The following is a 26,207-nucleotide window of genomic DNA, read 5'->3' on the forward strand; positions in this document are numbered from 1 at the left end:
GCTTCCCTTTTTCTTTTTTTGTGGGTAGCTGTGGGTATGCTGCCGCGCGTCTCTGCAATCTTGTGGGAGATGAGATGTTAGTTTGGTAGTGTGGTGCATGCGGTGCTGGATAGGGAAATGATGTGAATGCATGTATTGGAGTTGATGTTGGTTGTTTTGATAGTGTATCATTGGTTTGTATGTTGGGAGTTGGTTGAGGTGTGCGGACTTGTATGAATGGGAAATCGAGTACATAGAGTTCAATTTTTAATAATTATAAATTTTCTGGGATTGTGATGCGAATCAATAATTAGTTTGACATAGATTGGTACGCTCTTTGATCTAGTTTTCAAGGTTGTCTTATTATATTGATTGTTTGGTATGTTCAATTTACATAGAACATAGGGTTTTGACGTGATGTGGTGCAAGGTAAACAACAAGACTTTGAAAACAACAGTCTCCACAATTCAATAAAACCTGCAACTTCACAGCATTCTCGACCAGTGGTCCAATTGCTATCTTGATGCATCTGCACATGTAGAGTACATGCATGATTGTGCGTGTAGCGGACCTTGGTTGTTCTTCTTTCTTGCTTGAACGTAGTGTCGATCTACCTACCATGTTTCTTCTTTCAACATGCCTACCACCCATTTGGTGGTGTGGAGTAGATGAGACTAATGCAACCATAAGAGATCTAATCTAGCAACCATGCGGGATATTGGAATATCGCGCTATCATTCTTTCAAGTTGTTGTATATTGAATATTTCTTTCATTGCCTTTTGGGTGCCATGAATTATTGACAAGTTAGATCTCCCAATGGTCCGCCGGAGGGGTCGAGAGTCACGAGATGAGACTCGAGGGCTGTGCGCGATATTGCGTGGATGGGCTGCATGTCGCGGGAATAAGAAAATAAAGGGTCTTCTTGCCTCCAACCGAATGCAATCTTCTGGTTGGACGGAAGGACAGAGGAGGACGGGGAAGGAAAAGAGTGAAGCGGAAGGGTACGGGGTGGCGCGATGCACAAGCACCGTGCCTAATTGCACGGCACTCTGCAGAATACCGAAATCAAAGACCACCAGCGCCCAACGCCGCCAGTAGGTCAGATGCAAATCAATGATTCGAAAGGAGAGTCGTCTGTCTTGGAAGGCGGGAGAGGGGAGGGGTAGGGGGAGGATTTACCATTGGCCTCTTTGCTCAAGGTACTTGATCGGGCTTAGATGGACAGCAGAAGATTATGTATGGTGCAATTCACGCGAACACTCGACTTGGTCACTAGTGCTGCTGCCGATGCAATGCAATGACAACCTACGAGGACTTGCTAGTATATTTCCTATACTTGAATTTGGCCTTAGATCTTTGAAGACATATTGAAGAAAAAGAAAGGAAAAAACAAAGAGAGTTTGGGAGCTTGAAAAACGACTTCGCTGTGAGTTGCTAGATCCCCCCCACAGCTAATCAAGTTCGACTTATGCCAGATCAGAACAGAGTTTAGCCGTTTGGGCTAGTCTAGCGGTGATGGGTCGTGCTTTTCGTGGCTTTTGAACGGGTACACAGTTACTTGTACAAGTAAGTTTTTGTGGGTGTGTGGTGATTGTGGTTGGCTTGTGGGTGTGTACACACACACATGTAGACTATGCAGGGTCTTGATGTGCAGGTCGCCGAGATACATCTCCCAGGTTTTTCGCTCTAACCCATAGAGATGAAAGTAAGAGTCGAGCGATTAGTGGCGGATACACTGCACGCCGTACGCCTACCTACTTCCCATGCCTGATGGGAGGAGGGGTACCGTCCCGCATGCCTGCATGCGTGCGCAACATTTGGTTCCCGGAGGACGGGCGGTGGCTGTTTGGAGGTGAGAATTTCTATCATGTGCTGTGAGAATATACCCATGGGCACCGCTGTGCACCGCTGTATACTGCTGTGATGTGCAAGGCTTGCAGGCCGCAGGACCCTGAGATTGTTGAACTGCGCCGACTTGCTGTGTTTGTTCCTTGTTGATTTTGTGGGCGGGCGTGAGATGCGGGCCGCAGTTCAAGTTGGCTGAGGGGCAAATATTGGGGTAAGTACGAGTTTGAAAAGAGGGGGACTTGTGATTAGGTGGTGTGGTGTGTCTGTGTGCGTTGCATCTGCACTGGTGGTTGGAATAGAGCATACACAGGATGAGTAAGTCGCAGCTTATTGGAGAGGGATACCCATTGATACTGCAAGCCTCAAGGCGGGTCAGTGGCAATGGTAGTCCAACGTCGTCCTGTGTGTGGTGGTGCAGTGCCTGTGCAAGCACCGCCATTGTTTGCTATTTGCTACCACTAACATGACAAGTATCTACCGACAATAAAACTTGCATAATCACACCGGACGATGAAGAATGGATCAGTATTGGCCAACTAAGAAGCATGAATTCTCCAAGAGATACGACAGGAAAGGTTGACGAGACCTAGCAAGTATTGTGTAGAGACAGACTCGTGTGAAGATGTGAGTAATTAAGGTTAAAGCTATATGGGACTAGTTCGGGCTCTAAATGCCCACTTGGCACTGTGTCTGCAGCGGTGTATTTCTACAAGTAACAGTAGTCGTGCTGTGCAAGATGGTGGCGATGGAAGCAAATTGATTACTCGTGGTGCACCGCCGTCATTGGTAGCCTGGCGGGAGATAATTAGATAGTGGCAGAGAAGAAGGGCCGGTTGGCGTGCGGAATTCCCCATGCAGAATGTAACAATGTGGTTGACGCCACGAGGCAGTGAATGAGGCAGAAATACATCCGGCGCGATAGCTTCGGGCGATGATATCGCGGAGCTGCGGGCTAGTTAGTTGGAATAGCCATGTGAGCCATGAGCTACCAGCTATCATCATAGGTACAATTTAGTTGGTTGGAGTATGACGACAGACACAGCAGATGGGAACGAAGACCAGCGAGAATAGAAACTGCACTATTACCACTGGTACGAGGATGTAGCGTTGGTCAGTTTGAATTGTCTGAGTTTACTTGTACCGGGGTATAGATGCTTGTACATAAGTGCTCCGGAACTTTGGAAGGAATGGTTACGAGGAGGACTACAAGGGGAGGTTGAATCTTATGACGAAACAGGCGCAGACGTGAAGGAATGAACGAGAATAGGCAACTATTGAGGTTCACGATTATCCTCATAATGTGAATGATTGTCCGTACATACTCATGTTGTGAGGGTACAGGTAGATGATGCTGGTGATGATGACGATGAAGGATACCAGAAGCAGGGGAGATGGGGTGGAAAAGCGTGTGATTGGTTGAGATCTAGATCAATCAAATCAACCACATCATATGCACGGTTGCTCTCCCGACAGAACGGTTCTCCAACTCCACTTATTATGCAGCTAGCAGGACAAGTAGGGGTCTGGTCTTACTTGATTGGTCCACAATCCACCACCAGCCCCATCAAACACTCGCCGCTGTTAGACATGACGACATACAAGCAAGTCTCTTCCTCTGCACAGGTAGTGAGTGTCTCTCTTCCACTATTCTCTTCGACATATTATTGACAACGAAGCATGAACGAATTCACATCCGTCACGGCATTATCTATTCAATCTTGCCGTAACACTCCCGATTCAGAGCCCTCTTGCCACCCTACGAGATACCTCGTAATCTATACCTACTGATACCACAACCCGTCATCATCGTCATCATCGTCATCTCGTCATCCCTTCACCCCGTCACCTCTCTCAATGAAGTATGCCATTCCTAATCAATAAACCCGTGTCACACCTCGCTCCGGCTTGGCTCCTTTCATCCTCCCATTAAATCATTCCATCAAACATCAGACACGAACATCGTCGTCATAATTACTTATTCCCATGCGACCTATGCCATCCAATCCATATTCACGATACTCGTATTTCATCATCATCATCATCATTATTGCCGAAAACCCTCATACTTCGTACTACATGTGTACAAATTCGGCTTTCCAATCCTTTCCCATGCATGTGCGAGGTACGAATACACGACACCTCGTATGTACGGAGTACTTGTGATCGTACAGAGAGGTTCATACTGTACAGAGTACCGAGGTAGTTACCCATTCACGAGTCGTGAGTGGTGCGCCGTGACTGGACTAGCGTCTACCTGCAGAGCTTTGCCATTTTATTTCCATCCTCATGAAGGTACTCATTTGCATCATTCATGTCGCTGCTAATTGAAAAAGATGCCCAACTAGTTCTCTTGTGCATTCTACCGTAGTACGGAGTACTACATACATACGAGCATTAAAGATCCATATTGACATTGCCCCTAGTCCCCTAGGTCTGTCGGGCGTTAGATGACTCGCAAGACCAAGATGTCTACCGTAGCCTACCTCCCCACCTTGGTCGCCTTGGTGTAATACTACGAGTAATAAGCCTGTAACCTAACCAACTGCACAGAGAGGTAAACAACGCTAGGGCCGAATAAATATACATTATGTGAATGAATGGGTGGGGGAGCGGAATCTTGACTGCGCAGCCAAGCAAGCACAACGTCAATTGGCTCTGCGGTGGGCGGAAACAAAAGCGCTCGTTCCTCTACACATACGCCCACCAGTCACGGTTGACTATTCAACAACCAGGAACGCCATGGCCCACCACCGCCATCATCGCAGCCCACTTCGTTACTCGTCTCGCGGCCTGTAGGCTGTCGCCCCTCGTCCTATCTCTAGCCAACCAAGCACATCGATTTAGGACTAATTGTCAGGTAACAACAATCCGCTTCACTTGCACACTTTATGTATTGCTGCCGCAACAAGCTACGTATATCCAACTATCGAAGAAACCAAGCTTGTCCGTAAAGAGGACTCTTTACGGGTTGTTGTTGATGTTGTTCACCGAAGTGCTGAGGGTCCACGACTCCACATGTCGGAAAATGAACATGTGCCTTCTTACCCTTTCTCAGATCCGTTATGGCCTACTGTGTACGAGCCGTTGCTTTCTGCGTAGCCCGATGCCCATAGCTCAGGACCGACGTGAACTGGCACTCTGGTTAAGCTCATGTAGCTGTTCGAAAAGGAATGTGGACGGCGATCAAACGCTTGACCATTGCTTGAAGGCGCCGCACTACGCTCAGAGCTTCCCTCTCAGGGCCAGGGCGGCGCTCAGGGACTTGCTCTCACAGGAGCTTGGATAGGCGCAGAGTGCGCCTATGCTGAACAGCATCCGGATCATCCAGGGCTCAGGGGAGAGGCTAATTTCAATTTGGGCTGCCGCAGCTCATCAAACACGGGGGTCCGAGGGTTCGACGGGTCCCAAGACCAGATCTCATTTCAAAAAAGATGTTCAACTACGAGAGAGGCGGCCGCTGAGACAAGGGCTTGACAGTTGATGGCGACTTACGCAATTCGCGGGGAGAACTTTTGACGCGGCCCGATTGCCCCTCTCTCTCCTCCCCCCTCCGAGTTGGAAGCACAATTATCCAACTCTCGGAGCGGAGTCTCAAGTCTCTCTCAAGACTCGAGAGAGTAGCAATGTGGCCTTGCCGCCCGCTCCCCGAAGATGCAGAAACAGAAACAAGCGATCGATTAGAGAAAATCGGAGGAAAATCTCCCATGTTTGCGGAGAATTATTTGCCTCCCATTGCGTGGCCCGTTGTCCTGTGCTGTCGCGTGTGTTTCTCATCTCATGTTGGGTGTTGTTTCTGGTAGCGCATGCTGGCAGCAGAGTGGTGGCAAATGGTACAATTCCATGTACCCCAGAGGGTATGGTCGGGTTTTTTATTTTGCTATTTTTCTGTGGTTGCAACAAACGTTGGGCTATTATGCAGAAAAAACGACGAGTCACGACGGGAATGGATTAAGGCGGACACTGGCTGAATTGGCCCGTATCGAGCAACACAGCAGCAAGCAGAGAGCAGTAAGCATTCGCCTGGCATGTCAACAATAACAGAGCAGACAGGAAGCGGAGGGGGAGAAAGAGAGGGTGCCCAAGCCAGTGCCAACGCCAAAGTCAACGCGAGCCAGAGAGTCAGAGGAAGAAGCGGCGGTAATGCCACTCAAGCCGGAGAATAAAGGCCAAATTGATGGGCCCCCCTGTCCCTCCCCCTTTAGCAGCGCATAGCGTATTTCGGACAGTATTTCAGATTGCTATCCTAACTACTCGGGTTAGCTCCCACCACTTAATACGGGTTTCAGAGAAGGCCAAGCGGCCTGAAGAGGAAGAATGACGGCTGAGTGAGTTGGCCATGCCGTGTTTGGTTTCGCCAGCTTCAGCAGGGACTTGACCATGCTAGTGAGCGGCCTGCTACTGGCGGCATGCCAAAAGGAAAAAAAAGAAAACCGAGCATAACCAACTGGCAAAAGCTCCTCCCGCTCTGCTCTCCACCACGCCGTCATTCTGCTGCGCGCGTCCGTGCCCTCCACCATCCTCCCGGCGAGCAAAGCCAGTAGAGAGACAGAGGAGATGGCGCTTGCTGCTAGGCTTGCCGTCCCTGTCTATCTTGGTTGTCTGTGGTGCTAATTGTTTTGTAGCAACTGCAACGTAAGTGTAGTTGTACCCTCCCTCCTTTTCTGACTGGTGTGCCTCGCTGGCACTCTCCGCAATGGCGCCGGAACAGTTCCCTCCCGTGATGTTGAGACATTACTGGTGGAGGCAACGGGTGTGCGCCCGGCGTTGGCTAACAGAATAGCAATCTACGGTGCGAGGCATCGAGTATCAACATGAGCACAGGCACAACTCTGCACTGCGGGGCCCTCTCCTGTGCGGCGTTGGATGATGTTGTGGAAGATAGATACTGTATTTGGCTGTAACGGCATTGCTTTGACTTCTTTGTCGTTGTTTGTTGCTGAGCTAGCTATCGAAGACTAAATTCCCGGTGGTCAAGACTCAAGAGAGATCAAGGATCGTTGAACGGATAGTGGACAAAGGGCAGAGAGCAGGAGAATGGACAAGGGAGAACGGGCCCCGCGTCACAGCGAGCACGGCGCGCAATGTTTACTGTACGCAGTATGTAGTTACATGTCCATTCATTACATGTATGTACAAGTGCGTACTGTAAGTATACCTTTACAGAGCTGCGTACATACTGGTAGGGTACTTGGCTTGGAGAGAGATGGGTACGATTAATCAACCAGTGATGGGATGGTCAACAGGGGGTGAAGAACAAGTGGACAGCAAGCAGCCATCAGAACACAGACATGTAAAAAACACAGACGGCAGGCATGTCTGTGTTCGTCTTTGAGGGAAAAAGAGACACAGAGAGAGAGAGACTGTGTGTGTGAGTGTGTGTGTGCGTGCACGCACACTCCATCCCCAATCCCATGCCATGCTACCTATGCCAGCATCCAGCAGCCAGCAGCCAGCAGCAGCCATGCCTGCCATGCCATCCTCTAATCCCATCCCCACATGCACACCAATCCCTTTCTTCTCCTCCTCCCCCCTCCCTAGCCTCCTTAGTCTCCCTAGCCCCCCTAGTCCCCTAATCCTCTACCCTAATACCACACCAACTAGGCCTCTAAACTACGTAGCCTAACGTAGGTAAAGCCGTGAAAGGGCCTAAAGCAGCCTCGAGAAAGAACTCACACTCACACTTCCCCCCCCCAGTCAGTTACGGTACAGTGGTTAGTGGCCCCCTTGTACGGTGTAGGCTGTAGGCACTTGTAGGCCCTAGTAGCGGCACCTTGAATGCCATACCCTGTAATCCTCCTGCACGTACTCGTAGCTGCACTGGTGCGTAAAGTTGTTGTCCGGGGGGTTATTTTTCTTCGTGATGATGATAGTGGTGGTAATAATGGTGGTATGTAGTCCGTTAATGTCGTGGAGGAGGTGGTGGTTGGTGGTGATGATGGTGGTAATGGTGGTGGCGGCGGCGCTTGAGCCCATCCATCCCATCCCACCCACATCCCATCCCACCCACATCCCATCCCATCATCCTAATCCCATCTCATCCCATCCCCATCCACCTACCTACACTGTCAGTACCCTACCCTACCTTACCCTACCTCCCCCCTCCCTCCCACACCAGTGACCGCACCCCCCCCCCATCCCAATTCCATCCTGCTTTTTGGCCCTTTTCCCTTTGAGTCTTGGCTTTCCAGCCTATGATGAATGTCCCTGTGCAGTTCGAAAGACGTAAACCAAGCACGCGAATTTAACAATCAGTCCTCCCCAATTGATGTCTGCCGATCAACACTCTCTGTCTCTCTAAATGCTCACTCAATTCAAAACTCCATATCATTACTACAATTCCGCCATCAGCACATCGATACTTGATTGATACTCGTTCATCCTCCCATCATTACCTCTTTGCTCTAATTGTCCCTCTCCTCGGCCAGTAAACGTTGTTACTGCCCTCCTCCGGTTCCATACCATACCAAATCCTGCATCTTGGAATCCACAACGTCCACGCAACACTTCATCCATATCAAAGTACACGCAACACCTTCCCACATAATTACTCTTTACTATCCGACCAACGATCTGTGCCCGTTGGTAGGACTGTTTCTCCACATTGTGCGTTCGACTTGAAACGCTCAAGCACACCAACCACTCCGTCATCTGCAAAACCCACAGGGCCCGAAAAGCTCCCATCTCTCTGGCCCATCGCCACGGCTCCTGGTTAGCACTGGCCTAGCGATCGGCATCCCGAGCTGTCTATCATTACTCCTCCCGGAAGGCCTTAGGACGGGTGTTCCCAGTGTCAGACTCAAGTTCAAAAGGCCCGCAGATCCCACGTCCGACTTGCTTGTGATCGTCTGTCCCCACGTTTTCAAACTCTCGAACCATCACCGGTTTCACTTGTCAGGATACCGTAGAGCTATAGTTTGTTCTTGAACACTCATAGCGTGTTACTGTCCTCCCTTTTGTTTGCTGTTACTCCCTCGACACATCCTCCCATCTTGTCCATCATCACCATCAAAAGGGAGTCCTTGTCCTATCCACCTATCCTCTCAAACCACCACTCGTCCTCCGTTATGGCAATGGCAGTCGATAATCGTCAAAATTCCCATATCAACGCTATGGGATACGATCCGTTGCGTTACCAGCAACCGCACTTCACCAACCCGTGGGTGTCGGCTACTGGTGCAACCTCGCAGCCTCAACTTTACCCTACCTCGATCGCACCCAACACTACCGCTGGACTGGAGGCTCATCCCACCAGCCAGCCCCAGCAAGTGCAGCGACCGACCAGCATTGCTCTCCCCTATCATGGCCTTGCAGTGACGGCACCTCCGCTTGGAACAGGTATTATCCTCCCGGATGGAGCACTAGCAACAGAAAACTTACTTGATACGTCCCAAGATCTCTTGTCACGGAGTTACACGAGCGGATACTCTACCTCTGCTGCTACCAATAACACTACGTATGCTCCCACCTCGGCTCCTTATTCTCAGATGGATTATACCACAAGCACACGAAGCCCATATGCATATCAGCAGGACTCTTCCCGTCGCTCCTCCCACCCGTCAGTACCCTCAACCGCGTTCTATGAAAGCGTCGATTCGCAAAGGCAACGCCAGAGTTCATTAGTTGACTTCAGCAGAATGGGACAACAGCACCCGCAGAGAAATAGCTTCAGCGATGCTCTCGATGCCAGCCGTGGCATGGTTTCCTTGAGCCAGTCGGACATCACTCCAAGGAACATCTACGGCAATGGTTCGAGCCGCAGCTCCACCGATTCGTATGGCTTCCCGTCTGCCCACTCCGCCCACTCTTCCATCTCCTCTGCAAGCTACAATGCTTCCAACTACTACGGGGGCGAGGGCTCCGTGACCGACTACAGCTCCGCGTCCGAGTCCGTCGATTTGTCCAATCCCCGAACGCTTCCCCGCCCAAATGCGCTCATGGGCGCAAACATTCCTCCAGCACCTCAGTCGATGATGGGCCAGTTCAGCTCCAAGGTTTCCTCCAGTTCCCAGAAGAAGCACAAGTGCAAGATCTGCGACAAGCGTTTCACTCGCCCAAGTTCATTACAGACTCACATGTACAGCCATACGGGAGAGAAGCGTACGTCACCTCATTCACAAAACCACCATTCGAGTATGTACTAATTTCTGTGTAGCATTTGCTTGTGAGGAACCAGGCTGTGGCCGCCACTTCTCCGTTGTGTCCAACTTGCGACGACACCGCAAGGTGCACAAGGGTGAAGGTCAAGACCACCCGTCACCCGACGACGCATGAAGCGCCGATCTCCGCTGAGCAATTTCCTCATTTCGGTTACAGTTACGACCATGGTTCCTGGCGATCTCCGTCATTCTATTTCGTCCACCGATCTCCTGCTCATTTGATGTGTGCGTTTGAGATATCCACTGTCGCGTTTTTTCGCTGCACAGCAAGTTCTGGTTGCCTATGCTAGACCGGGAACTCTTGACACGAATCTTCTTCTATCAGTCGCTGCTCGGGATTTATTTTGGCGATATCAATAGGCCCCTCTCTGCGTCGAGGGGCTTCCGTGGGCGTTCTTCCGGAGTTTTTGATCGTTGGTTGTTTTTGTTCACGCGAGTACCCCCTTTCCCCGAACGAGTTCTCCTCGTTCGCCTGTATCATCACGCGTTTGGTTGCCATGTCGTTGTTTTTTTGTTTCCGCGTCTCACACCTTCAGCAATTCTCCCCGGCCCCAGTGGCCCTCTCCAACATCGGAGTACGAACGTTCGCTATACCCTTTAATATTTTAGACTCTCTTTAGCAGCCTCATCGGATAAATTACGAGGATACTGGGCTGCATGACACTTGTATAGTAGTCGGTTTGGAGGCGCACAGTTCTGTTTCTATTCTTTATCATATCGGAAAGTCATGATGGCAGCCTCTTGCACCGGGGTCAAGGGGGGCTTATTCATTGCAGGGTGGGGATTCCTTCTGTTGTCTCACGGCTGTCGTAGGCAAACACTACGAGGCGATTCCACACCCAAACTATGATATCAGATCTCACGAAATATTAGAGGACCAAATATATCCAGATATCCAAAACACTCGTGTCTACATCCATCCACTCATCTATCATTGCTAGCATCGCATCGTTTCAGCCGGATATTGCTGTCTATTTCCGACCAAGTTAACCGCTACAGAACCGACGACACGGCAGAGACATTGGCTTTGATGCGCCTCGACATCATGGTAGCATCCACAACATCACTTGACCCATTCAGAGCCGCTTTGCTGCAAGGGTTAGGCGCGATTGGTTAGTTTGCCCATTAACAAGATGTGATGCGGAACGCGGTGTCAGCACAAGGGTGGAAGGCCTACACTAAAGAGAAAGGCCAACGAAATCAACGCTTTGCTATCTGCCGTGCGCTTGAGTGACGACGACTGGTTGAGCAAGCACCAGGGGGTGGACGGGGCTGACGGGGCTTTACCGATGAACCCCTGTTGTGTATGATCTCATCGTGCGCTAGCGTTGGACCCCTACTTTCCACTCTTACCTCCACCACATCCATCATTCGAGCATCCTCACCTACCTACGGTCCTACGGTCCTACACATTACGACAATAATGAATGCCATGCATTGAACACGTATGAAGTTATCATGCATACGATTTACTAGTAAACAAGACATATTACACAACCACCGATACCCGCGACACCTTGTGCTCCCGTAGTACCTGGTGCAAATGATAGATTTACGAGTATGAGGGAACCAACGATGAAACGATCACCACTCATCCTATCATTCACCGTTCAATCCCAGCCCGATCCTAGCATCGGATGTCATACCTTACACACTCCAATGCTCGCTGAATAACTATCTCTGCCCCTCGGCGGGCGCAGGGCATGGAATCCCATTGACCAGATATCTTAATTTGCATATTGTCTTTGCCTCTTCATATCAATCGACCAACCAATCTGTCCCTCATCATCAACCTACTGCCGTCTCACCATACGGCGGTTGGTTTTGCCCGACCTTCGGGCATCCTTCCCAAAACCCTATTTTCGTATGTGGTGGCTTTGACGAAACCCTTTTTTCGCCCCTCAGCATGTTAGAAACAGCCCGCAATTCGCAATCTGCTTCCTTCGACTCTTGGAACAGGGGTTATTAGGACGGGCGGAGCGGGCTGTGAGATGGGTGGTTTACCTACTCTCAGGTGGGCCTAACGCTGGCCGAAATGCGCGCATGTGCAATCCAACGAAAGTCGTCGCACGTAAGCGAGTTATCATCCTAGCCTGGCGCAACGGCCTCGCGCTGTTCTGCTGCGATACTGCCCTTCCCATCCACCTCCACCTTGACCGCTGCTTTGATCCGCTGAACGATGGTTGGCGGACACGGACGTGGCAGCAGCGGAGTGCATTACTGTACGAGTACATTACCACCTCCAGCGGACAGCGGACAGCGGACTCTTTCCCTCATAAATGAAATACCGCAAGAAGCATGGTCGCGCCGATGTCGTCCTGCACACTCTACTCACCTTCTGTACAAAATACGCAGCTAGACGAAGCACTCCGTAAACTGCGAGTGCAGAATACGATGCCGCATCGGCCACGGCGGCAACTCCAACACGCAACCCACATCGTTTAAACGAAGAGTACGGCATGCCCGTCGAGGCAGTAATAGCAGCATCAAAAGGACACGCACGCGAGCTCTGTGCATATTTGCCACTGCTCGTAATGCCCGAGGACCGTTTTCCTCAGGCCGCAATATCCAGATTGTTTCACGCTGCGTTGTATACTTTCAGCCTCAACGTATTGGTTGATTGATTGATTGATCGATCGATCACCCTGCCCTGCATATGTGCTAGACAATCTCACAACTGCGTTCCCGATTACTTCTTTGAGGAAGCTGCATATAAGACGACCTTGATCCCGTGATGCGTGGCCGGCGACAGACTGTTTCCACAGCTATCTACTCATTCTACAGCTCGTGATCATCGGAAGTTAACATTCACAAATCCGTAGGCTATTTCATTTATCACTTATAATCTCGCAGCTCAAGGCTACCCGCTGGGCAGTCAACTGTGCCGTCTGCTTTTGCTACGACATAATCGCATGAATTCTGTCTACGCAACTAGCGATAGCTACAGTAGTCTACCTACAATGCTTGCAAATAACGCGGGAGGACAGTACTAATGCGTTGGCAGTACTACGCCCACAGGGCTTATTAATCCTCCCTTCAATCCTCATCTTCGATTGCCTCTACATGGGTGTATCTTCTGATTGAATAACTGCAGACTTTTTCCTTCACGTATTTCCTCTTGCGGACTAGTCCCTTCCTTCTGAAGAGACAAACGTCGTGACCATGCCCAAAAATTCACGGATGCGAAGTTGGTGTCACTTGCAGATTGCTCCCCAAACCCCATCCCCCAATCCTTCCATCCCATCTCTTCACCCCTGTCGATTGTGGAAGAAATGCGATATCAGGCCATGCGCTCTGCATATTTGTATAGATGTACCTACTCCGTACGGACTGCTGTAGGTGTACACGCAATTAGGTAGGGGCGGCTGGCTTGCTTGCAGAGTACAACTTTCTTTCTCATGTTATCTCGATCCTTGCTACCTCGTATGTTCGCTTCAACTTTCCTTCCTTTCGGTTCTTATTCTTCTCCGGGTCTTGGTTTACATCTTCTGTACGGAGTAGTTACATTGATCAGTAGTATTTTCTCGCTTGTTAACGGACTTTGAAGAAAACGACCCAACACCATCGGACCTCACCCTTCCAATCTATTATACGAGGAAAAAACAATGAAAACGGAAAGTAAAGAGAGAGTGAAAAAAAAACAAGAAGCACACGAACATGTCGTTTCTCCCCCCTAGATACCACATATTTTCAATTTCCGTGTCGTAAACAAGGGTAACCGAACGACAGACCAATCTCCCAATTCTTCCAATTCGATTCGTTCCATGCAATGCATGTCCGGGCTGGGATGATATCGCATGCATACACATACACGCATGCACGTTAGACAATCAATTTTTTTTTCTTTCTTTCCTTCGTTTGTCTGTCTCAGATTGACAACGTGGGGATATTGGATTTAATTTTTTCTTCTGCTCCTTTGGTTCTCGGTCTTTTTCTTCTTCCATCTCCTGCATGTATGCACATGTACATACGCAATTGCAGTAACACACCCTCCACCCTTGAACGTTTCGTATCCCCCCCATCCCCCCATCCCCCCGGTCTCAAACGAAAGATGTGTTCTCTCAAACGTCTAAGAACGTATCAATACTACTCGCCCATTCTCTTTCGAGTCTCGCAGTCGCCGGCCCCTACCACGAAAGATTTATTAATCACGATGTTCTGGAAGGAAAAATGCCCAGACGGAGATTGATTCGACGTTCATGCAGAGGAAAGAAAGGAAGTTACGTTGAAGTGGTATGGAGTACTCGTACGACTAGATTACACTGACCCTTACGGCCTACACCAATCATCGCTGCACAGAAGCATATATAGGTGATAACTACAGATGTGTATATATCGTATGGTGCGTTATGCCGATCGCCTTCTCCGTCTGGTAAGCAACCGTACAGGATGGGAGACGGCTCGTTGGGTCGAAGAGACAGACGTGCGAGGCGAGATTGCGTGTTATCACTGTCATTATTACCATTGCCATTATCTTCATAGGTTCTTGTCACCAAGGAATGATGGGATGGGAGTGGTCGGATGTATGGTTCGTTGTTTGACAGGGAACGTCCGGGGGTGGGAATTCCTCAAGAATGGGGGCGGTGGTAGGATTTCATCTAATTGTTAGTGCGATTCCTTCATGTCTTTCGGATCTTCGATCGAAGATTTCCAAAGCCTGAGGAAGAGTGGGTAACGTACGGCGTACTGTACACTGTAGTACACCCAAGAGGACATCATCCCACGGGCGGCTATGGCGTCAACTCTATTCATGCAGTAGATTTTCCTTCGAAATTTGATCATGCGAGTTCTTATTTCTTTCTCCATAGTGAAATATCCAGGGTAAGAAGCACGTACATACACAATCAGTACACCATGCCATGCCATGACATGCCGTGCCATAGTACAGAAGCGGCTAAGCTTCAAGGATCTCTATGACATTCAAGCATCACCAACGTTTGAAGAGCCACTCCGGGAGACATATTTAGTGCGTGTTGATTGCATTATACCTAGATGGATAGTAAGAGCAGGTTGCCTTGAAAGGATGACTCTCATGCTCTTGCTTTTCGCTGCAGCCTCGGTCGGGCTCACGATCTCCCGCAGCGACATATTCCATGTGATGAGACGTACACCGTATTTCTCATCCTTCAGAGTATCTGAGATTGTGTCCGCCCTGCATTCCTCTCCAATCATTTTAAAGGCGTTCATGCGGAGAGATGACCCGATGTGTTGCCAAGTTTCCGAACCGCTCTCTCAGCATGTAATCAAGTCGCCCCATAAATGATCGTGCACCCAAATCCTCGCTCACAACGCGAAACCGGACGTCGAACCCATCGAGGAAGGTATTGCCAGTGAGATACCGACAAAAAGGTACCGCTGTGAAGGCTCTACCACTAATTTCGTTGCATCCTTTCAGATGACCTTTCGGTTAGCAATCCACTGTTAGTGTGCAGAAGTGATCGTCCATCATGCCCACAAATTACCGCCCACATGATTCATGGAGTTCTCTCGTTGGCTTTGGGTTGGACAATGGGCTACCCCACAATGTCGCCTTGCGCACACTTGAACACCTTACAAGTGTGCTCCCGTGGTCGCCTCGCTGCAAGCTCCAGAAAGGACGCGTAATGGCTCCATTCTCTTGATGCATTCCGTGCTCCGTATCCGGTAGGCGACGATACAGTATGGCCCTTTGCATCGTATCCTCTAATAACCTACCCACACGCTCGACACAACTGCGCTGCTACTACCTCAAGCCACAGCGGACTACGAATGGCGAAATGATGAAGGATCCAGGCTGATCAGCCTTTCCGTCTTAGATCCTCCACGACCGCGCATCAATCCAAGAAATTACCATCGAACAGGAGTGGGTCTATGGCAAAAGGTGTATGATATATCGCTCCCGCGGACGCAAGGGATCTCGATTTGCTTCATCAATCTCGCCCGTAGGTAATCTTGCCTCGCTTTGTCGGCTTGCTGTCTGTATCTTCATCGTCTGTGGCCTTTTTCTTTTTACTCGCTCCTCCGTTCTTGTTCGCTCCGTTTTGTGAAGGCTGGCTCGATTCGCGAGTGGGGAACGAAGAGGTTGGGGTCGCAGCATGGGAAGGTGTGGTCGTGTTTGAGCCTGGAGTCGAAGCTTCCTACGTTGGCGCGTTAGTCACTGCCCTGCACTGCGTTGCTTTCGCCGTCCTCGAAATCTACGTGGATAGCGTGTTGGTCTCCTACCCTCATGAAGCTTGTTGAGCTCCGACTGAATATTCTGTCCGCATCGCTAATTGTGCCCTTACGGCGCGTGGCTGTACCAGCACCGCCTGCGGTGGTCGTAGTGGATGCTCCCTTGATATAGTTATCGAAACCCTTGATAATGTTTCCAGCAGTTGTCTCCTCCAGGTACGATGATTCATTGCGGAGGATATTTTCTTCGAGTTGAGCCTGTGACTGGTTAATCCATATGCACATTTAATAGTTGAAGCTTGACACGTACAAGGTTGTTATCGATCAGTCGTTTCTTCTGCAACGCTTCCCTTAAGTCGCGTCGAAGTCGTTCATAGTAGGGCATACCGCGCGACACATCCGATACATTCGCGGCTCCTGCAGGCGGCGCATTTTCCGCCATGTTGAGTTATCAATGAATCGAGAGTGTATGTAGATGCTTGGAGGGTGGTAGGGACGAGACAAAGTTGTTGAATATTGGTTTTTGCTCTCGTTGTTTCAATCGTGGATGTTTCAGTGAGCTGGTCCTGCCTTCCCCAGATGAAGTTCCACGCTAGCGTGGTCTTGGCACATTCGAGCCGCTTCCAGCCAGAGAAAGAGCAACTAATTCGTTTGCCTGATCGCAACCGCACATCCTCTTTTAACAAGAGTCATCGCATCTCCTGAAGCTCTCAACCTGTTCGAAAATCACACACGGTCTCAAGTAATCCTTCACATCTGGAGGCGATAACACAACCAGCGGCAAATACCCTCTGCGCGTGACACGAACGTCAATATGGACGCGAAAGAAGTGGAGCTCCGAGGCAAAGCCATCACAAAGGCCATGAACGCCAACGAACCTAGTTCCTCCCTGATAAATCTTCTCACCGACCTTCGAAACAACCTCAAACCGACTGAAGAGTTGCTACGACAGACGAAAATCGGCGTGCAAGTGAATAGACTACGGACGCATAAAGACCCAAGCGTAGCCAAAGTCGCTGGTGAGCTAGTCTCGAGGTGGAGGGATGAAGTGAACAAACAGAAGAGAAAGGGAGCACCAGGAAAGGTTGCTCAGGCTTCAAATGGGAGTGCATCTCCTGCGCCTACGCCTGCGTCTGGAACCGCGTCACCTGCGCCAAGTAAGAAAAAACACGATGTCGACCCAGCCAGTCGCAGCCATAAGACCGATAAGGTAGACTTGAAGATCACGGGAGACGACAGTCGTGACGCATGCATACGCTTGATGTATGACGGCTTGGCCTTCATGAGCGAGGACCGTGAGTCAACCATGTCCCTTTCGATGTTCTGACAACCGCTAATGAATGTTATAGTCCCTGAAGACATTATCGTAGTCGCAAAAGCTGTCGAATCTGCCGCATTTGCCAACGCTGGAGGAATGAATACAGACTATCGGACCAAAATGCGCTCCCTTTTTCAGAATTTCAAGAACAAGTCCAACGATGACCTCCGGAAAAGGGTACGATCTGGTGATATTGCACCCAAGCGTCTGGTCGTTATGTCGCACGAAGAACTGAAATCCGCGGATCGACGTAAGGAGGACGAACGTCTTCAGAAAGAGAATATGAACGAAGCCATGGTTGCTCAGGTTGAGAAGAGTATTTCTAAGGATTTCCAGTGTGGAAGGTGCAAGAAGAGGATGGTCAGCTACAGTCAGGCGCAGACTAGAAGTGCTGATGAACCGATGACGACTTTCTGCGAATGTACGAATTGTGGCCACCGATGGAAATTCTCCTGATGTTCTACGTTGGAGAGCATTCCCGGCATGCGTTTCTCGTATGCTTGCGTTAGTTCTGTATCCGTTTTTTTTTTTTTGAGAATTTTCTATTTTCAATGGTGAGCGGGAGGCGTTTGTAAAAGGGGCATTGAAGGGCGCATATTATGATGGACCCCGTGAGGTTTGTGGAAGTGAGGATAATACACCACCCCGACCACAGCAGGCCATCCTTCCCGCACCGGGGCCATGAAAATTGGGAGTGTGAATTTTAGGAATTATTTTAATCCAGAGAAGCTTAGCCTTGGAAAAATTCCAGTGATTTCAGTGCTATCATGCCAGTATGGTCGAATCGCAAAAGGTGAACGAATTGAATATTCGCATCATCATTAACAGATGTCCTAAGGGATAGACTGTCTGGTTGTTGCGGTCAAGTAGTTTTAGCATACACAGTAACTCTGTACAACTTTCCTATGGTAGAGGTAAACCGAATATTGTACTCACAAATCATCAGCTGTTCGAAAAGAAGGATGATGCTTCTCTATGCCGCAATGAATATGCTGTAAATTACTTTGACGTAGATTCCATATCTCTTCTTATGTGCAGAAACAGACCTAAGATAAGATGTGGTGGGAGAAGAACTTTTTTGTGATAAGGACATATCGATACGGACGAAGGTATATGAAGGATATTGCTTAAAAAAGAACTGATCATTTGAACCCTGACACCGTATAATCAAAATGATTGACCTCCTATTATGCAACGTCTACAAAGGCCCTTTTCACTCCACTCTTCTCGCGTTCCGCTTCCACTCTTTCCACATCTTCTATACGGACGATGCCTGCTTCATCAACCCTCTCACCAACAAATCTGACAGCTGCAACATTGAAGCCGATGAGATCCTTCATACTGCTCAGCATTGCTCGCAAGTCAGCTCTCATGCCTTCTAATATCCCTTTGAGCTCCCTGCTTGCTACAATTTGCTTCTGGTGTGTTTTAAGCATAAAGAAGAGAACACGGCATGTCAAAGTCACATTCCACTGTCGTTGTACCCATATACTTATGAAAGTAAACAACGAAGGAAGAGCAGAGAATGGAAGGACGAGGAGAGCGTCATGAAGCTGAGCAGCTGGAATCTTGGCAAGAACATTGAGGACGTGACGCTCTGCGCTGATGTTGCCCAGTGCAAGGAAAAGAGGATTGCGCTGTGGAGGGGCTATATTCGGGTTTGACTTTTTCTTTTGCTCCCACTCACGCACAAGCTCAAGATCTTCGAGGCCAAGTTCAAGAGCTTCTGCTATGCGCTCTCCTGCTGTAAGCGTGGATATTGTTTGCTTAGAGGCGGCGCCGGCCTCGGCCGGCTCGCCATCCAATTGTGTCTCGTCTTCGAGAGAATTCGCAAGGTTGCTTTCGTAGAGTTCTTCGAGTTCTCGTTCGCGTTCTTCTTCAAGGAAAATAGGCTCGTCGGTCTTTGTCCAGATCCGAATGCTCTTGTCATGTGACGCAGAAACTATAAAGTCTCCTGTACGTGCTACAGTCATAGCCCAGATCTCGCCATGGTGGCCCTTGAACCTTTGGATCTGTTCGAACTTGTCTCCATCCCAGCTCTTGATCATCTTGTCTTTGCTTGCACTGAAGAAAATGTGTTTCTCGTCTTGTTCGACCGGGTGCGGAATAAATGCGATTTGCATGATGCTGTCTTCGTGGCCAAATAACGCTTTGTGACAATCTCCAAAATCGAGACCCCAAATTCTGACATTTTTGTCCGCACTACAAGTCGCGATGAGCTTGCTGTCACTCGATATAGACATGTTGAGGACAGGGAGTTTGTGGCCATAAAGATTGAGGAACAGCTTTAGTGAGTCAACAAAGAACACTTTGACAGTGTTGTCCAACGTCGAAACAGCGAGTAACCGAGCATCAGGAGAAAATTGGATGCTCAAGACATCCTCGGTAACTTTTAAAGCGCGTGATTGTACAAGCTTGAGGCGAGGAGTGGTACGTTTAGTTCCAGGAATTTCTTCCTGTGCGATCTCAAAGTTCCAGAATTTAACAGATTTGTCCGCGCTTCCTGTTGCCACGGACTTTCCATCTGGATGAACCTGTAGAGTCCAGATAGCGCCCTCGTGTGCATCGATCCTATCAAGGAGTGACGAAGCAGCGATGTCGTAGAGCTCAAGGTCGCCTTCCTTTGTTCCTACTAGCACGATCTTATCACCGGGAAGGAAAGCACAGCAAAGCGCATAACCACATTCCAATGTCCTTAGGCAGCTCTGCGTTCGAATATTCCAGATCTTGAGGCCACCACTAGAGGCAGAGGCCAGCATTCGGTCGTCTGAGCTGAGGGCCAATGCTCGCACATCGTTCCTATGTCCAGAGAGTTCCACAGAAAAGGTTCGGGTATACTCTGGTGCCTCATCATTTTTCGATTTTCCAGCATGGGGAACGTCATACATATCGATAAGATTGTTGGTGGTTCCGACGAGTAATCGCAACTTCTTCCCTCGCGCTTGGACCCAAGATGTGGATCTGACTTTTCCAGCTGTTCGTACGGTCACATAGGGTACTATGACTTCTCCAATCTCTGCATCGGCGATCGTTGTCTTCTCCTCGGCAGCGTCAACATCTTGCGTGATATCACCGTTGCTTTCTTGCTTGGCTTTCTCTCGCTTCCTTCTGCGCTTCCTTGCTAAGCTCTTTTGAACTTCGCCTTCGGATCTTATTCTCCAAATTTCCACAGCCTTCTCAGAGCCGTGAACGGCGATATAGTCCCCCTTTGGATGGAAATATATCCCCAGTGTCCTGTCCTTATGTTGACGATATAGCGTTCCACGTTGATGGAGTATATGATAATCTGCCCCATCACCAATTGTGGAGCTTGCTCGTCTGAGGCCTTCCAAGTCGATGGACCATATCTTCAATTCACCATCGTTTCCAGCCGTCATACATCCGGAACCGTCTTCAGAGACACCCAAAGACCAGCATTCTCCATTCGTTTGTGCGATATGCGTTTCTATGCAGTGCTGTGTGTTCACATCCCAGATCTTTATCAGGGCATCCTTGCTCGTAGAAAGCAAGAACGCCTGATCGGATTGTGAGTCCGGTTGCACTTCCTCCGAATCATTGTCCTCGGTGGGTTTTATGGTATCTAGAAATCGCAATCCAGTAATTTGTCCTTTGTGACCACGAAGCTTGAAAAGGCCGACCTCAGATACTAAGTCCCAGATCACAATATCAGTGTCTCTTGATCCACTAGCTAATCGAACGCCTGACTTGTCGAAGACAAGTGTTGTGACTGCAGTTTTGTGTCCGTTGAAGCTTATTATGACTGTTGCGGTCCTGGAGTCCCAGATTCGGATGCTTCCATCGGCATAGCCAACGGCGAAAACATCTGGGTCTACTTCGCTCCGGGTAATGACTGTTACTTCTTCGGTACACGAAGAGTCTCGCCACCGGCTTATGAGTTCTCCTTTCTTCACATCCCAGCATAACACCTCTTCGTTGGCTGCGGAATAGGCTCGACCAGAACCGGCAGAACGGCTCGTTCCAGATTGTGTAGGGCCTTCGGGTGACCAAACGATATTACAGGATCCGGAAGCGACGATTCCAAAGGCATCCGTCTGCTCGTATTTACTGCGATTGTCAGCTTCATTAGTCGCTGGTCGAGGATATTCTTACTTGTAAGACCTGACCATGATGAGGCCTTAGGGGGGCGAGAATCAGGGTGACAGCACAATGAAAGTTCGCAAACGTATTATACACAGTATGCGACCGTTATTTCCTTCTCTGTGTATGGCTAAAATTGCGCACGGCTTGCGACCGATGTGTTGAAACTTTCTTGAAGCTGCCCGAACTTTTTTTGAGATGTCGGAGAAACTAACCCCACAAATTCCAGCCACATCAGCGCCACACTTCCTACTCGTGCCTGCTGGAGGTAACGACGCACATCACCTCCAACACCTCCGGCCGCACCACAAACCAGCTCTCGGCAGCATCCCCGCAATTGCCAGATACCACACATTGCTTGATACAATCATGCTTCTTCTTGACTACCAGAATGTGCTCATTGAGTCTCTGCTCAAAGAGCGCTTTGCAGGGTACGTCTCTACCCCGCAGGCTACCATACATAGTATAAGAGCTTACAACTTACAGAGGAGCACCGGTCTCGATCGATCAAGTAGTATCCGACTTTGACGGTGTCACTTTCCACATTTCCACACCAGAAGTGAAGACGAAGATCGTTGTCTCGATATCAGTCAAGTGCTTTGCGGAGCTAGTCCAGCATGGCGCTCAGGCAGTCCTTGAGCGGGAATACGGCCCATACATCATCGCACCAGAAAGTGGTTATGATTTCTCGGTCCAGGTGGATTTGGAGAATCTACCTGAAGAACAAGGTGCGTAAAATTGGCATGCGATATAGGACCTCTACTGAGTCGACGAATAGATGCCAAGGATGATTTAATCAAACGCATATCTCTATTGAAGCGCAACGCCATGGCAGCACCCTTCGAGCAGGCATTCGACGAGTTCCAACAACTACAAGAGGAAGCTTCCAAATACACATCTGAATCTGCACCACAAGGCGTGAAGGAAGGCGGTGAAGTGCGCGCGATCCACTACCGTGAGGAGGAAGCTATCTACATCAAGGCGAGCCATGATCGAGTGACTGTGATCTTCTCAACCGTGTTCCGGGAAGAGACGGACAGGATTTTTGGAAAGGTTTTCTTGCAGGTAGGGATACAAAATCACAGGCTGCGTATGTCATGGCTGATAGAGGTCGATATAGGAATTCGTTGATGCCCGACGACGAGCCATACAGAATGCACCCCAGGTACTCTTCCGCAACGATCCTCCGCTGGAGCTTGAGGGAATTCCCGGCATCAACAATTCTGGTTCCGGAGAGATTGGCTACATCACATTTGGTACGTCGGACTTTTGCTATCCTGCATCTTCAAACTAACACCGGCAGTTCTCTTTCCCCGTCACCTGTCAAACCAGAGGAGAGCCGAAGTAATCTCACACATCCAAACATTCCGCGATTACTTCCACTATCATATCAAGGCTTCTAAAGCGTACATTCACTCGAGAATGCGCAAGCGGACAGCTGATTTCCTTCAAGGTATTATCTCTTCTCGCGGAAGATCACGAACCGTACTAATCAAGTCCAAGTTTTGCGAAGAGCAAGGCCCGAAAGCGAGGAGAAGGAACGTAAGACAGCCAGTGGCAGAACTTTCAAAGTACAATCATAGAACATTTGGAAAGAATTGCTTAGTACAAGCCAACGATGGGATTGAATGGCGACGTTTAGGAGCAACCCGGAGTCGCCGTGCACCTCAATTTACACAACGCGGCATCCAACAAATAGGGATTCATTCAGACGGTAGCGCACGAATGTTAAACAATGCGGATCTGCTACACAGATCTCGACTAGAATTCATAAATAACATACTTTTATCATTGTTTCCTTCACACATTCGCAAGCAGTTGCTCAGTGCTTAACCACTTTGTTGTCGATATCACGTGTGAAAGTGCACGGATCAACGTCGGACCTTTCTGCGATCTTTAAACACAACCTCGAACAAGTAAACACGAATTGGGGGGAAACACTCATTTGCGTTCTGGTCTCAGATACTGCTTAGTTCTTGGAAGCAGAGTGACAACACAATGGCAGAAGCGTCGAAACCAAAGTACGATAGCCTCCCAGGCATCGACACCGCGCCCGATGTGTACGAAACCCCCGAGCTTGACAACGACACCTCCACCATTCAAGCTTCCACTGCCGTTTCCGACTCCGATGCTGGCGACTCGGAAGAGGATGAGGAGTCTACTATCCGACATCGACACCTACAGACAGACGAAGCTCGCAGTCGCTTTCAGCCCTCGAGAATCGACGCTCGTGGGGTTGACTTCTCCGATAACATCAGCGCACAACGTCGTTCATATCGCACATCTACTCGGGGAGCCCGGCGGCGTGGTGAAATCTTGGGGGAGGATAGTGATGACGAGAAGGAGTCTTTTTCACGGAAACTTCTACGTCTAAAGAGGGAACTTCATGAGTTGGAAGAGGAGTATGAAGACAGAGTTCAGTCTGGTGATAAAACACAGGTTGAAGAGAAGGATCCCAAGGAGATAATGGAATTGATTAGCGAGAAGGTGGACTATATATATGCAATGCGGAAAGGAGGCGTTCGTGGCGCGGAACCCATACTAGAAAGGACGATTGAGAAGTACAACAAGTATCCACCGTTCGAGCCATCTCAAAGGCTGACCAAAGCCATTGAAAACCAACCACCTCTTCCTGGAAGTCAAGTGCAGAGGTCGCAGCTCGAATTTGTGCTGAACCAGGCTGCGGATTTTGATACAAGGTTATCGAAATTAGAAGCCTCTTTGGGTCTCGACGGTAATTCCATGCCGGACACTGGCGAGAATGCTCCGTTCCCGCTATATACAACCCTGGAAAAGCTGGAACAAACCGTCACTGCGATTTCAGACGCATCAACTACCAATCTAGAAATAGCCGCACAGAATGTCAGGAAGCTCATCACTGAAGCGGACACTCTCAAACAGAGCAAGCAGGATTCCTTACAATACGAAGGCGCAGCGTCACCGCCACCCAACGGAAAGCCAATAGATGCAAAGTCGCGCGCAGATACGGACCAGGATGCAAAGATAAATGCCCTGTACGGTACCCTTCCGTCTATAGACAAGCTGTCACCCATGCTACCTATCGTTTTGGAACGGCTTCGAACACTTCGTCTTGTTCATACTGCTGCATGGCAGGCTGATGAAGTGTTGACGGAGCTAGAGAATCGGCAGTCGAAGCAGGAGGATGAGATCCAGAAATGGGCAACTTCACTGGAAAACGTGGAGAAGGATGTCAAAGAATGTGAACAGAGCTTGCAGCAAAATATGAGGACGGTTGGTGATTGGGTAAAGAAGCTAGAAGAACGCATGGAAAACATGCCCTCGATTGCCCAATAAGTTATATCCCTAAGAGCAGTGTTGATGCATCGCCCTTTGGATGGATGAGCCAGGAGTGTAGTCCTGCGACAGTTTTTTTAACAACATGTTCATATGCAGGTCCCAAGTCAGGGGGCAGACGGCTTGAGATCTTAAGAAATCCCTGGAAGGAGTGGATGACTCGACTAACCACATAGCATCATAGCGGCGTTGCTTTCGAAGTCATGATTTCTCTAGATACCCATACAATGTTAATTCAAGATCGGCATTTGCTACGACAGCGTTCATTACCGTCCTCTCTGTTTTTGATGTCTTCCAAACCCAATTGCATGAGAGACGATGGGTTTCCACATGACCAAGTCAAATTCGTCAAACTCATCGAGTAGATTATACATGATTATTATTATGATATTTTATGTGTGTCCTGCAATTAGAAATGCGTGTCTATCAAGTACCACAAGGCCCTACACGTGAAAATCTGTGGTGCACAATGCTCCGCATGTAGCGATCGTACAAAACGAAGTTAAGTCATGAAATATGATGAGATTGCAGTGAACTGATATGTAGAACATCTACTAACAAGATTCGCGTCTTGGATAACTCTTGCAGCCTCACATATTTCCCTTATCTGTAATAGTCTATGCTACACAGACATGTTCTTACTGCTCCAAACTGTAAATGAACATCCGCTTGTTTATATTTGTGGACCTTCCAAATTCTATCCTGACTCGATTCAACTTCTACTTTTCCATTAGAACTTTCCGTTTCCAGTATATGAAGCAAGTCAAGGCCAACGAAACCTGATGTGTGCTCGATGGTCATAACCTCTACGACCATAATCCATTCAGAGCGATCAGTCCCAACGCTTAAGGAAGACTGTGGTCCATTGGTGAGAACTCTCCCTAGGGGCGAATTAGAACCACATCTTTAGCAATCCATCACAGCCAATGTATCTCAATTTGGCTAGACTGATATTCTGATACTCTCCGCAGTGTGTCTCCCAGCAGAGCATATATCTTGATTACTGAGATGAAGACAACATGCTTTCCTTGAAATTGACTAATTGTAGTTTTATGACAAGCGTACTTTGACGTGTGGCCAAACTAATTGTGATATAGTATGATTCCATGTAGGAATGCCACACTACCCACGATTGCATGACATGAGAGCGAGATACTCGATAGGGACAAAGGAGAATGAATCGAGGCATGGGATGGCATTTTCATGGCCAAAGAAGATTAGCATTAACCTATACAGAGCATACGGAAAGTCTAAACATTGCCATGGTGGCCGCAATTAGCCGTTTGGAAGAGGATTAGGCCATGCTCCAGGATTCACAAGCAATATTTGGTATCCGTCCAAG

General features: G+C 49.0%; 8 protein-coding genes across 8 annotated transcripts; 6 read left to right on the top strand and 2 right to left on the bottom strand.

Moving 5' to 3' along the window:
• Positions 1-4,230: 4,230 nt before the first annotated feature.
• BU24DRAFT_234611 (uncharacterized protein) lies at positions 4,231-5,191 on the top strand. The gene has a single exon (XM_033522220.1). It carries the CDS (start codon positions 4,422-4,424, stop codon positions 5,112-5,114), a length of 693 nt encoding a protein of 230 aa, XP_033381648.1. The 5' UTR covers positions 4,231-4,421; the 3' UTR covers positions 5,115-5,191.
• A 3,701-nt stretch (positions 5,192-8,892) lies between these two features.
• BU24DRAFT_351097 (uncharacterized protein) lies at positions 8,893-10,099 on the top strand (the record flags this gene model as incomplete). The annotated part of the gene is made up of 2 exons (XM_033523671.1): positions 8,893-9,925; positions 9,981-10,099. The coding sequence occupies 2 exons, from the start codon at positions 8,893-8,895 to the stop codon at positions 10,097-10,099; spliced, it is 1,152 nt and encodes a 383-aa protein (XP_033381649.1).
• A 4,622-nt stretch (positions 10,100-14,721) lies between these two features.
• BU24DRAFT_234672 (uncharacterized protein) lies at positions 14,722-15,345 on the top strand. The gene has a single exon (XM_033522221.1). It carries the CDS (start codon positions 14,849-14,851, stop codon positions 15,245-15,247), a length of 399 nt encoding a protein of 132 aa, XP_033381650.1. The 5' UTR covers positions 14,722-14,848; the 3' UTR covers positions 15,248-15,345.
• Positions 15,346-15,753: 408 nt separating this feature from the next.
• Positions 15,754-16,519, bottom strand: BU24DRAFT_483001 (NuA4-domain-containing protein; the record flags this gene model as incomplete). Its single annotated transcript, XM_033533268.1, has 3 exons — positions 15,754-16,100; positions 16,162-16,392; positions 16,445-16,519. The coding sequence occupies 3 exons, from the start codon at positions 16,517-16,519 to the stop codon at positions 15,894-15,896; spliced, it is 513 nt and encodes a 170-aa protein (XP_033381651.1). The 3' UTR covers positions 15,754-15,893.
• Positions 16,520-16,792: 273 nt separating this feature from the next.
• On the top strand, positions 16,793-17,985 carry BU24DRAFT_424325 (transcription elongation factor-like protein s-ii). The gene is made up of 2 exons (XM_033528469.1): positions 16,793-17,429; positions 17,484-17,985. Exons 1-2 carry the CDS (start codon positions 16,949-16,951, stop codon positions 17,906-17,908), a joined length of 906 nt encoding a protein of 301 aa, XP_033381652.1. The 5' UTR covers positions 16,793-16,948; the 3' UTR covers positions 17,909-17,985.
• Positions 17,986-18,515: 530 nt separating this feature from the next.
• Positions 18,516-21,700, bottom strand: BU24DRAFT_394011 (F-box/WD repeat-containing protein pof1). The gene is made up of 2 exons (XM_033525213.1): positions 21,563-21,700; positions 18,516-21,517 (listed from the first exon to the last, which is right to left on the bottom strand). Exons 1-2 carry the CDS (start codon positions 21,577-21,579, stop codon positions 18,640-18,642), a joined length of 2,895 nt encoding a protein of 964 aa, XP_033381653.1. The 5' UTR covers positions 21,580-21,700; the 3' UTR covers positions 18,516-18,639.
• Positions 21,701-21,822: 122 nt separating this feature from the next.
• BU24DRAFT_442440 (P34-Arc-domain-containing protein) lies at positions 21,823-23,331 on the top strand. Its single transcript, XM_033530526.1, has 6 exons — positions 21,823-21,981; positions 22,037-22,278; positions 22,329-22,615; positions 22,671-22,806; positions 22,854-23,003; positions 23,054-23,331. The coding sequence occupies exons 1-6, from the start codon at positions 21,920-21,922 to the stop codon at positions 23,131-23,133; spliced, it is 957 nt and encodes a 318-aa protein (XP_033381654.1). The 5' UTR covers positions 21,823-21,919; the 3' UTR covers positions 23,134-23,331.
• Positions 23,332-23,466: 135 nt separating this feature from the next.
• On the top strand, positions 23,467-25,181 carry BU24DRAFT_424328 (uncharacterized protein). Its single transcript, XM_033528470.1, has one exon. The coding sequence runs from the start codon at positions 23,549-23,551 to the stop codon at positions 24,863-24,865; it is 1,317 nt and encodes a 438-aa protein (XP_033381655.1). The 5' UTR covers positions 23,467-23,548; the 3' UTR covers positions 24,866-25,181.
• Positions 25,182-26,207: the final 1,026 nt, after the last annotated feature.

The sequence above is a fragment of the Aaosphaeria arxii genome (assembly GCF_010015735.1).
Source record: "Aaosphaeria arxii CBS 175.79 unplaced genomic scaffold BU24scaffold_6, whole genome shotgun sequence".
Lineage (NCBI taxonomy): Eukaryota > Fungi > Ascomycota > Dothideomycetes > Pleosporales > Aaosphaeria > Aaosphaeria arxii.

Bases quoted from the DNA above. Each gene is read 5' to 3' on its own strand.
- BU24DRAFT_424325 (XM_033528469.1), top strand. From the start codon at position 16,949: ATGGACGCGAAAGAAGTGGAGCTCCGAGGCAAAGCCATCACAAAGGCC. The intron at 17,430-17,483 runs GTGAGTCAACCA...TGAATGTTATAG, and splicing joins GGCCTTCATGAGCGAGGACC to TCCCTGAAGACATTATCGTA.
- BU24DRAFT_424328 (XM_033528470.1), top strand. From the start codon at position 23,549: ATGGCAGAAGCGTCGAAACCAAAGTACGATAGCCTCCCAGGCATCGAC.
- BU24DRAFT_442440 (XM_033530526.1), top strand. From the start codon at position 21,920: ATGCTTCTTCTTGACTACCAGAATGTGCTCATTGAGTCTCTGCTCAAA. The intron at 22,616-22,670 runs GTAGGGATACAA...AGGTCGATATAG, and splicing joins TTGGAAAGGTTTTCTTGCAG to GAATTCGTTGATGCCCGACG. The intron at 23,004-23,053 runs GTATTATCTCTT...ATCAAGTCCAAG, and splicing joins GACAGCTGATTTCCTTCAAG to TTTTGCGAAGAGCAAGGCCC.
- BU24DRAFT_234672 (XM_033522221.1), top strand. From the start codon at position 14,849: ATGACATGCCGTGCCATAGTACAGAAGCGGCTAAGCTTCAAGGATCTC.
- BU24DRAFT_234611 (XM_033522220.1), top strand. From the start codon at position 4,422: ATGAATGGGTGGGGGAGCGGAATCTTGACTGCGCAGCCAAGCAAGCAC.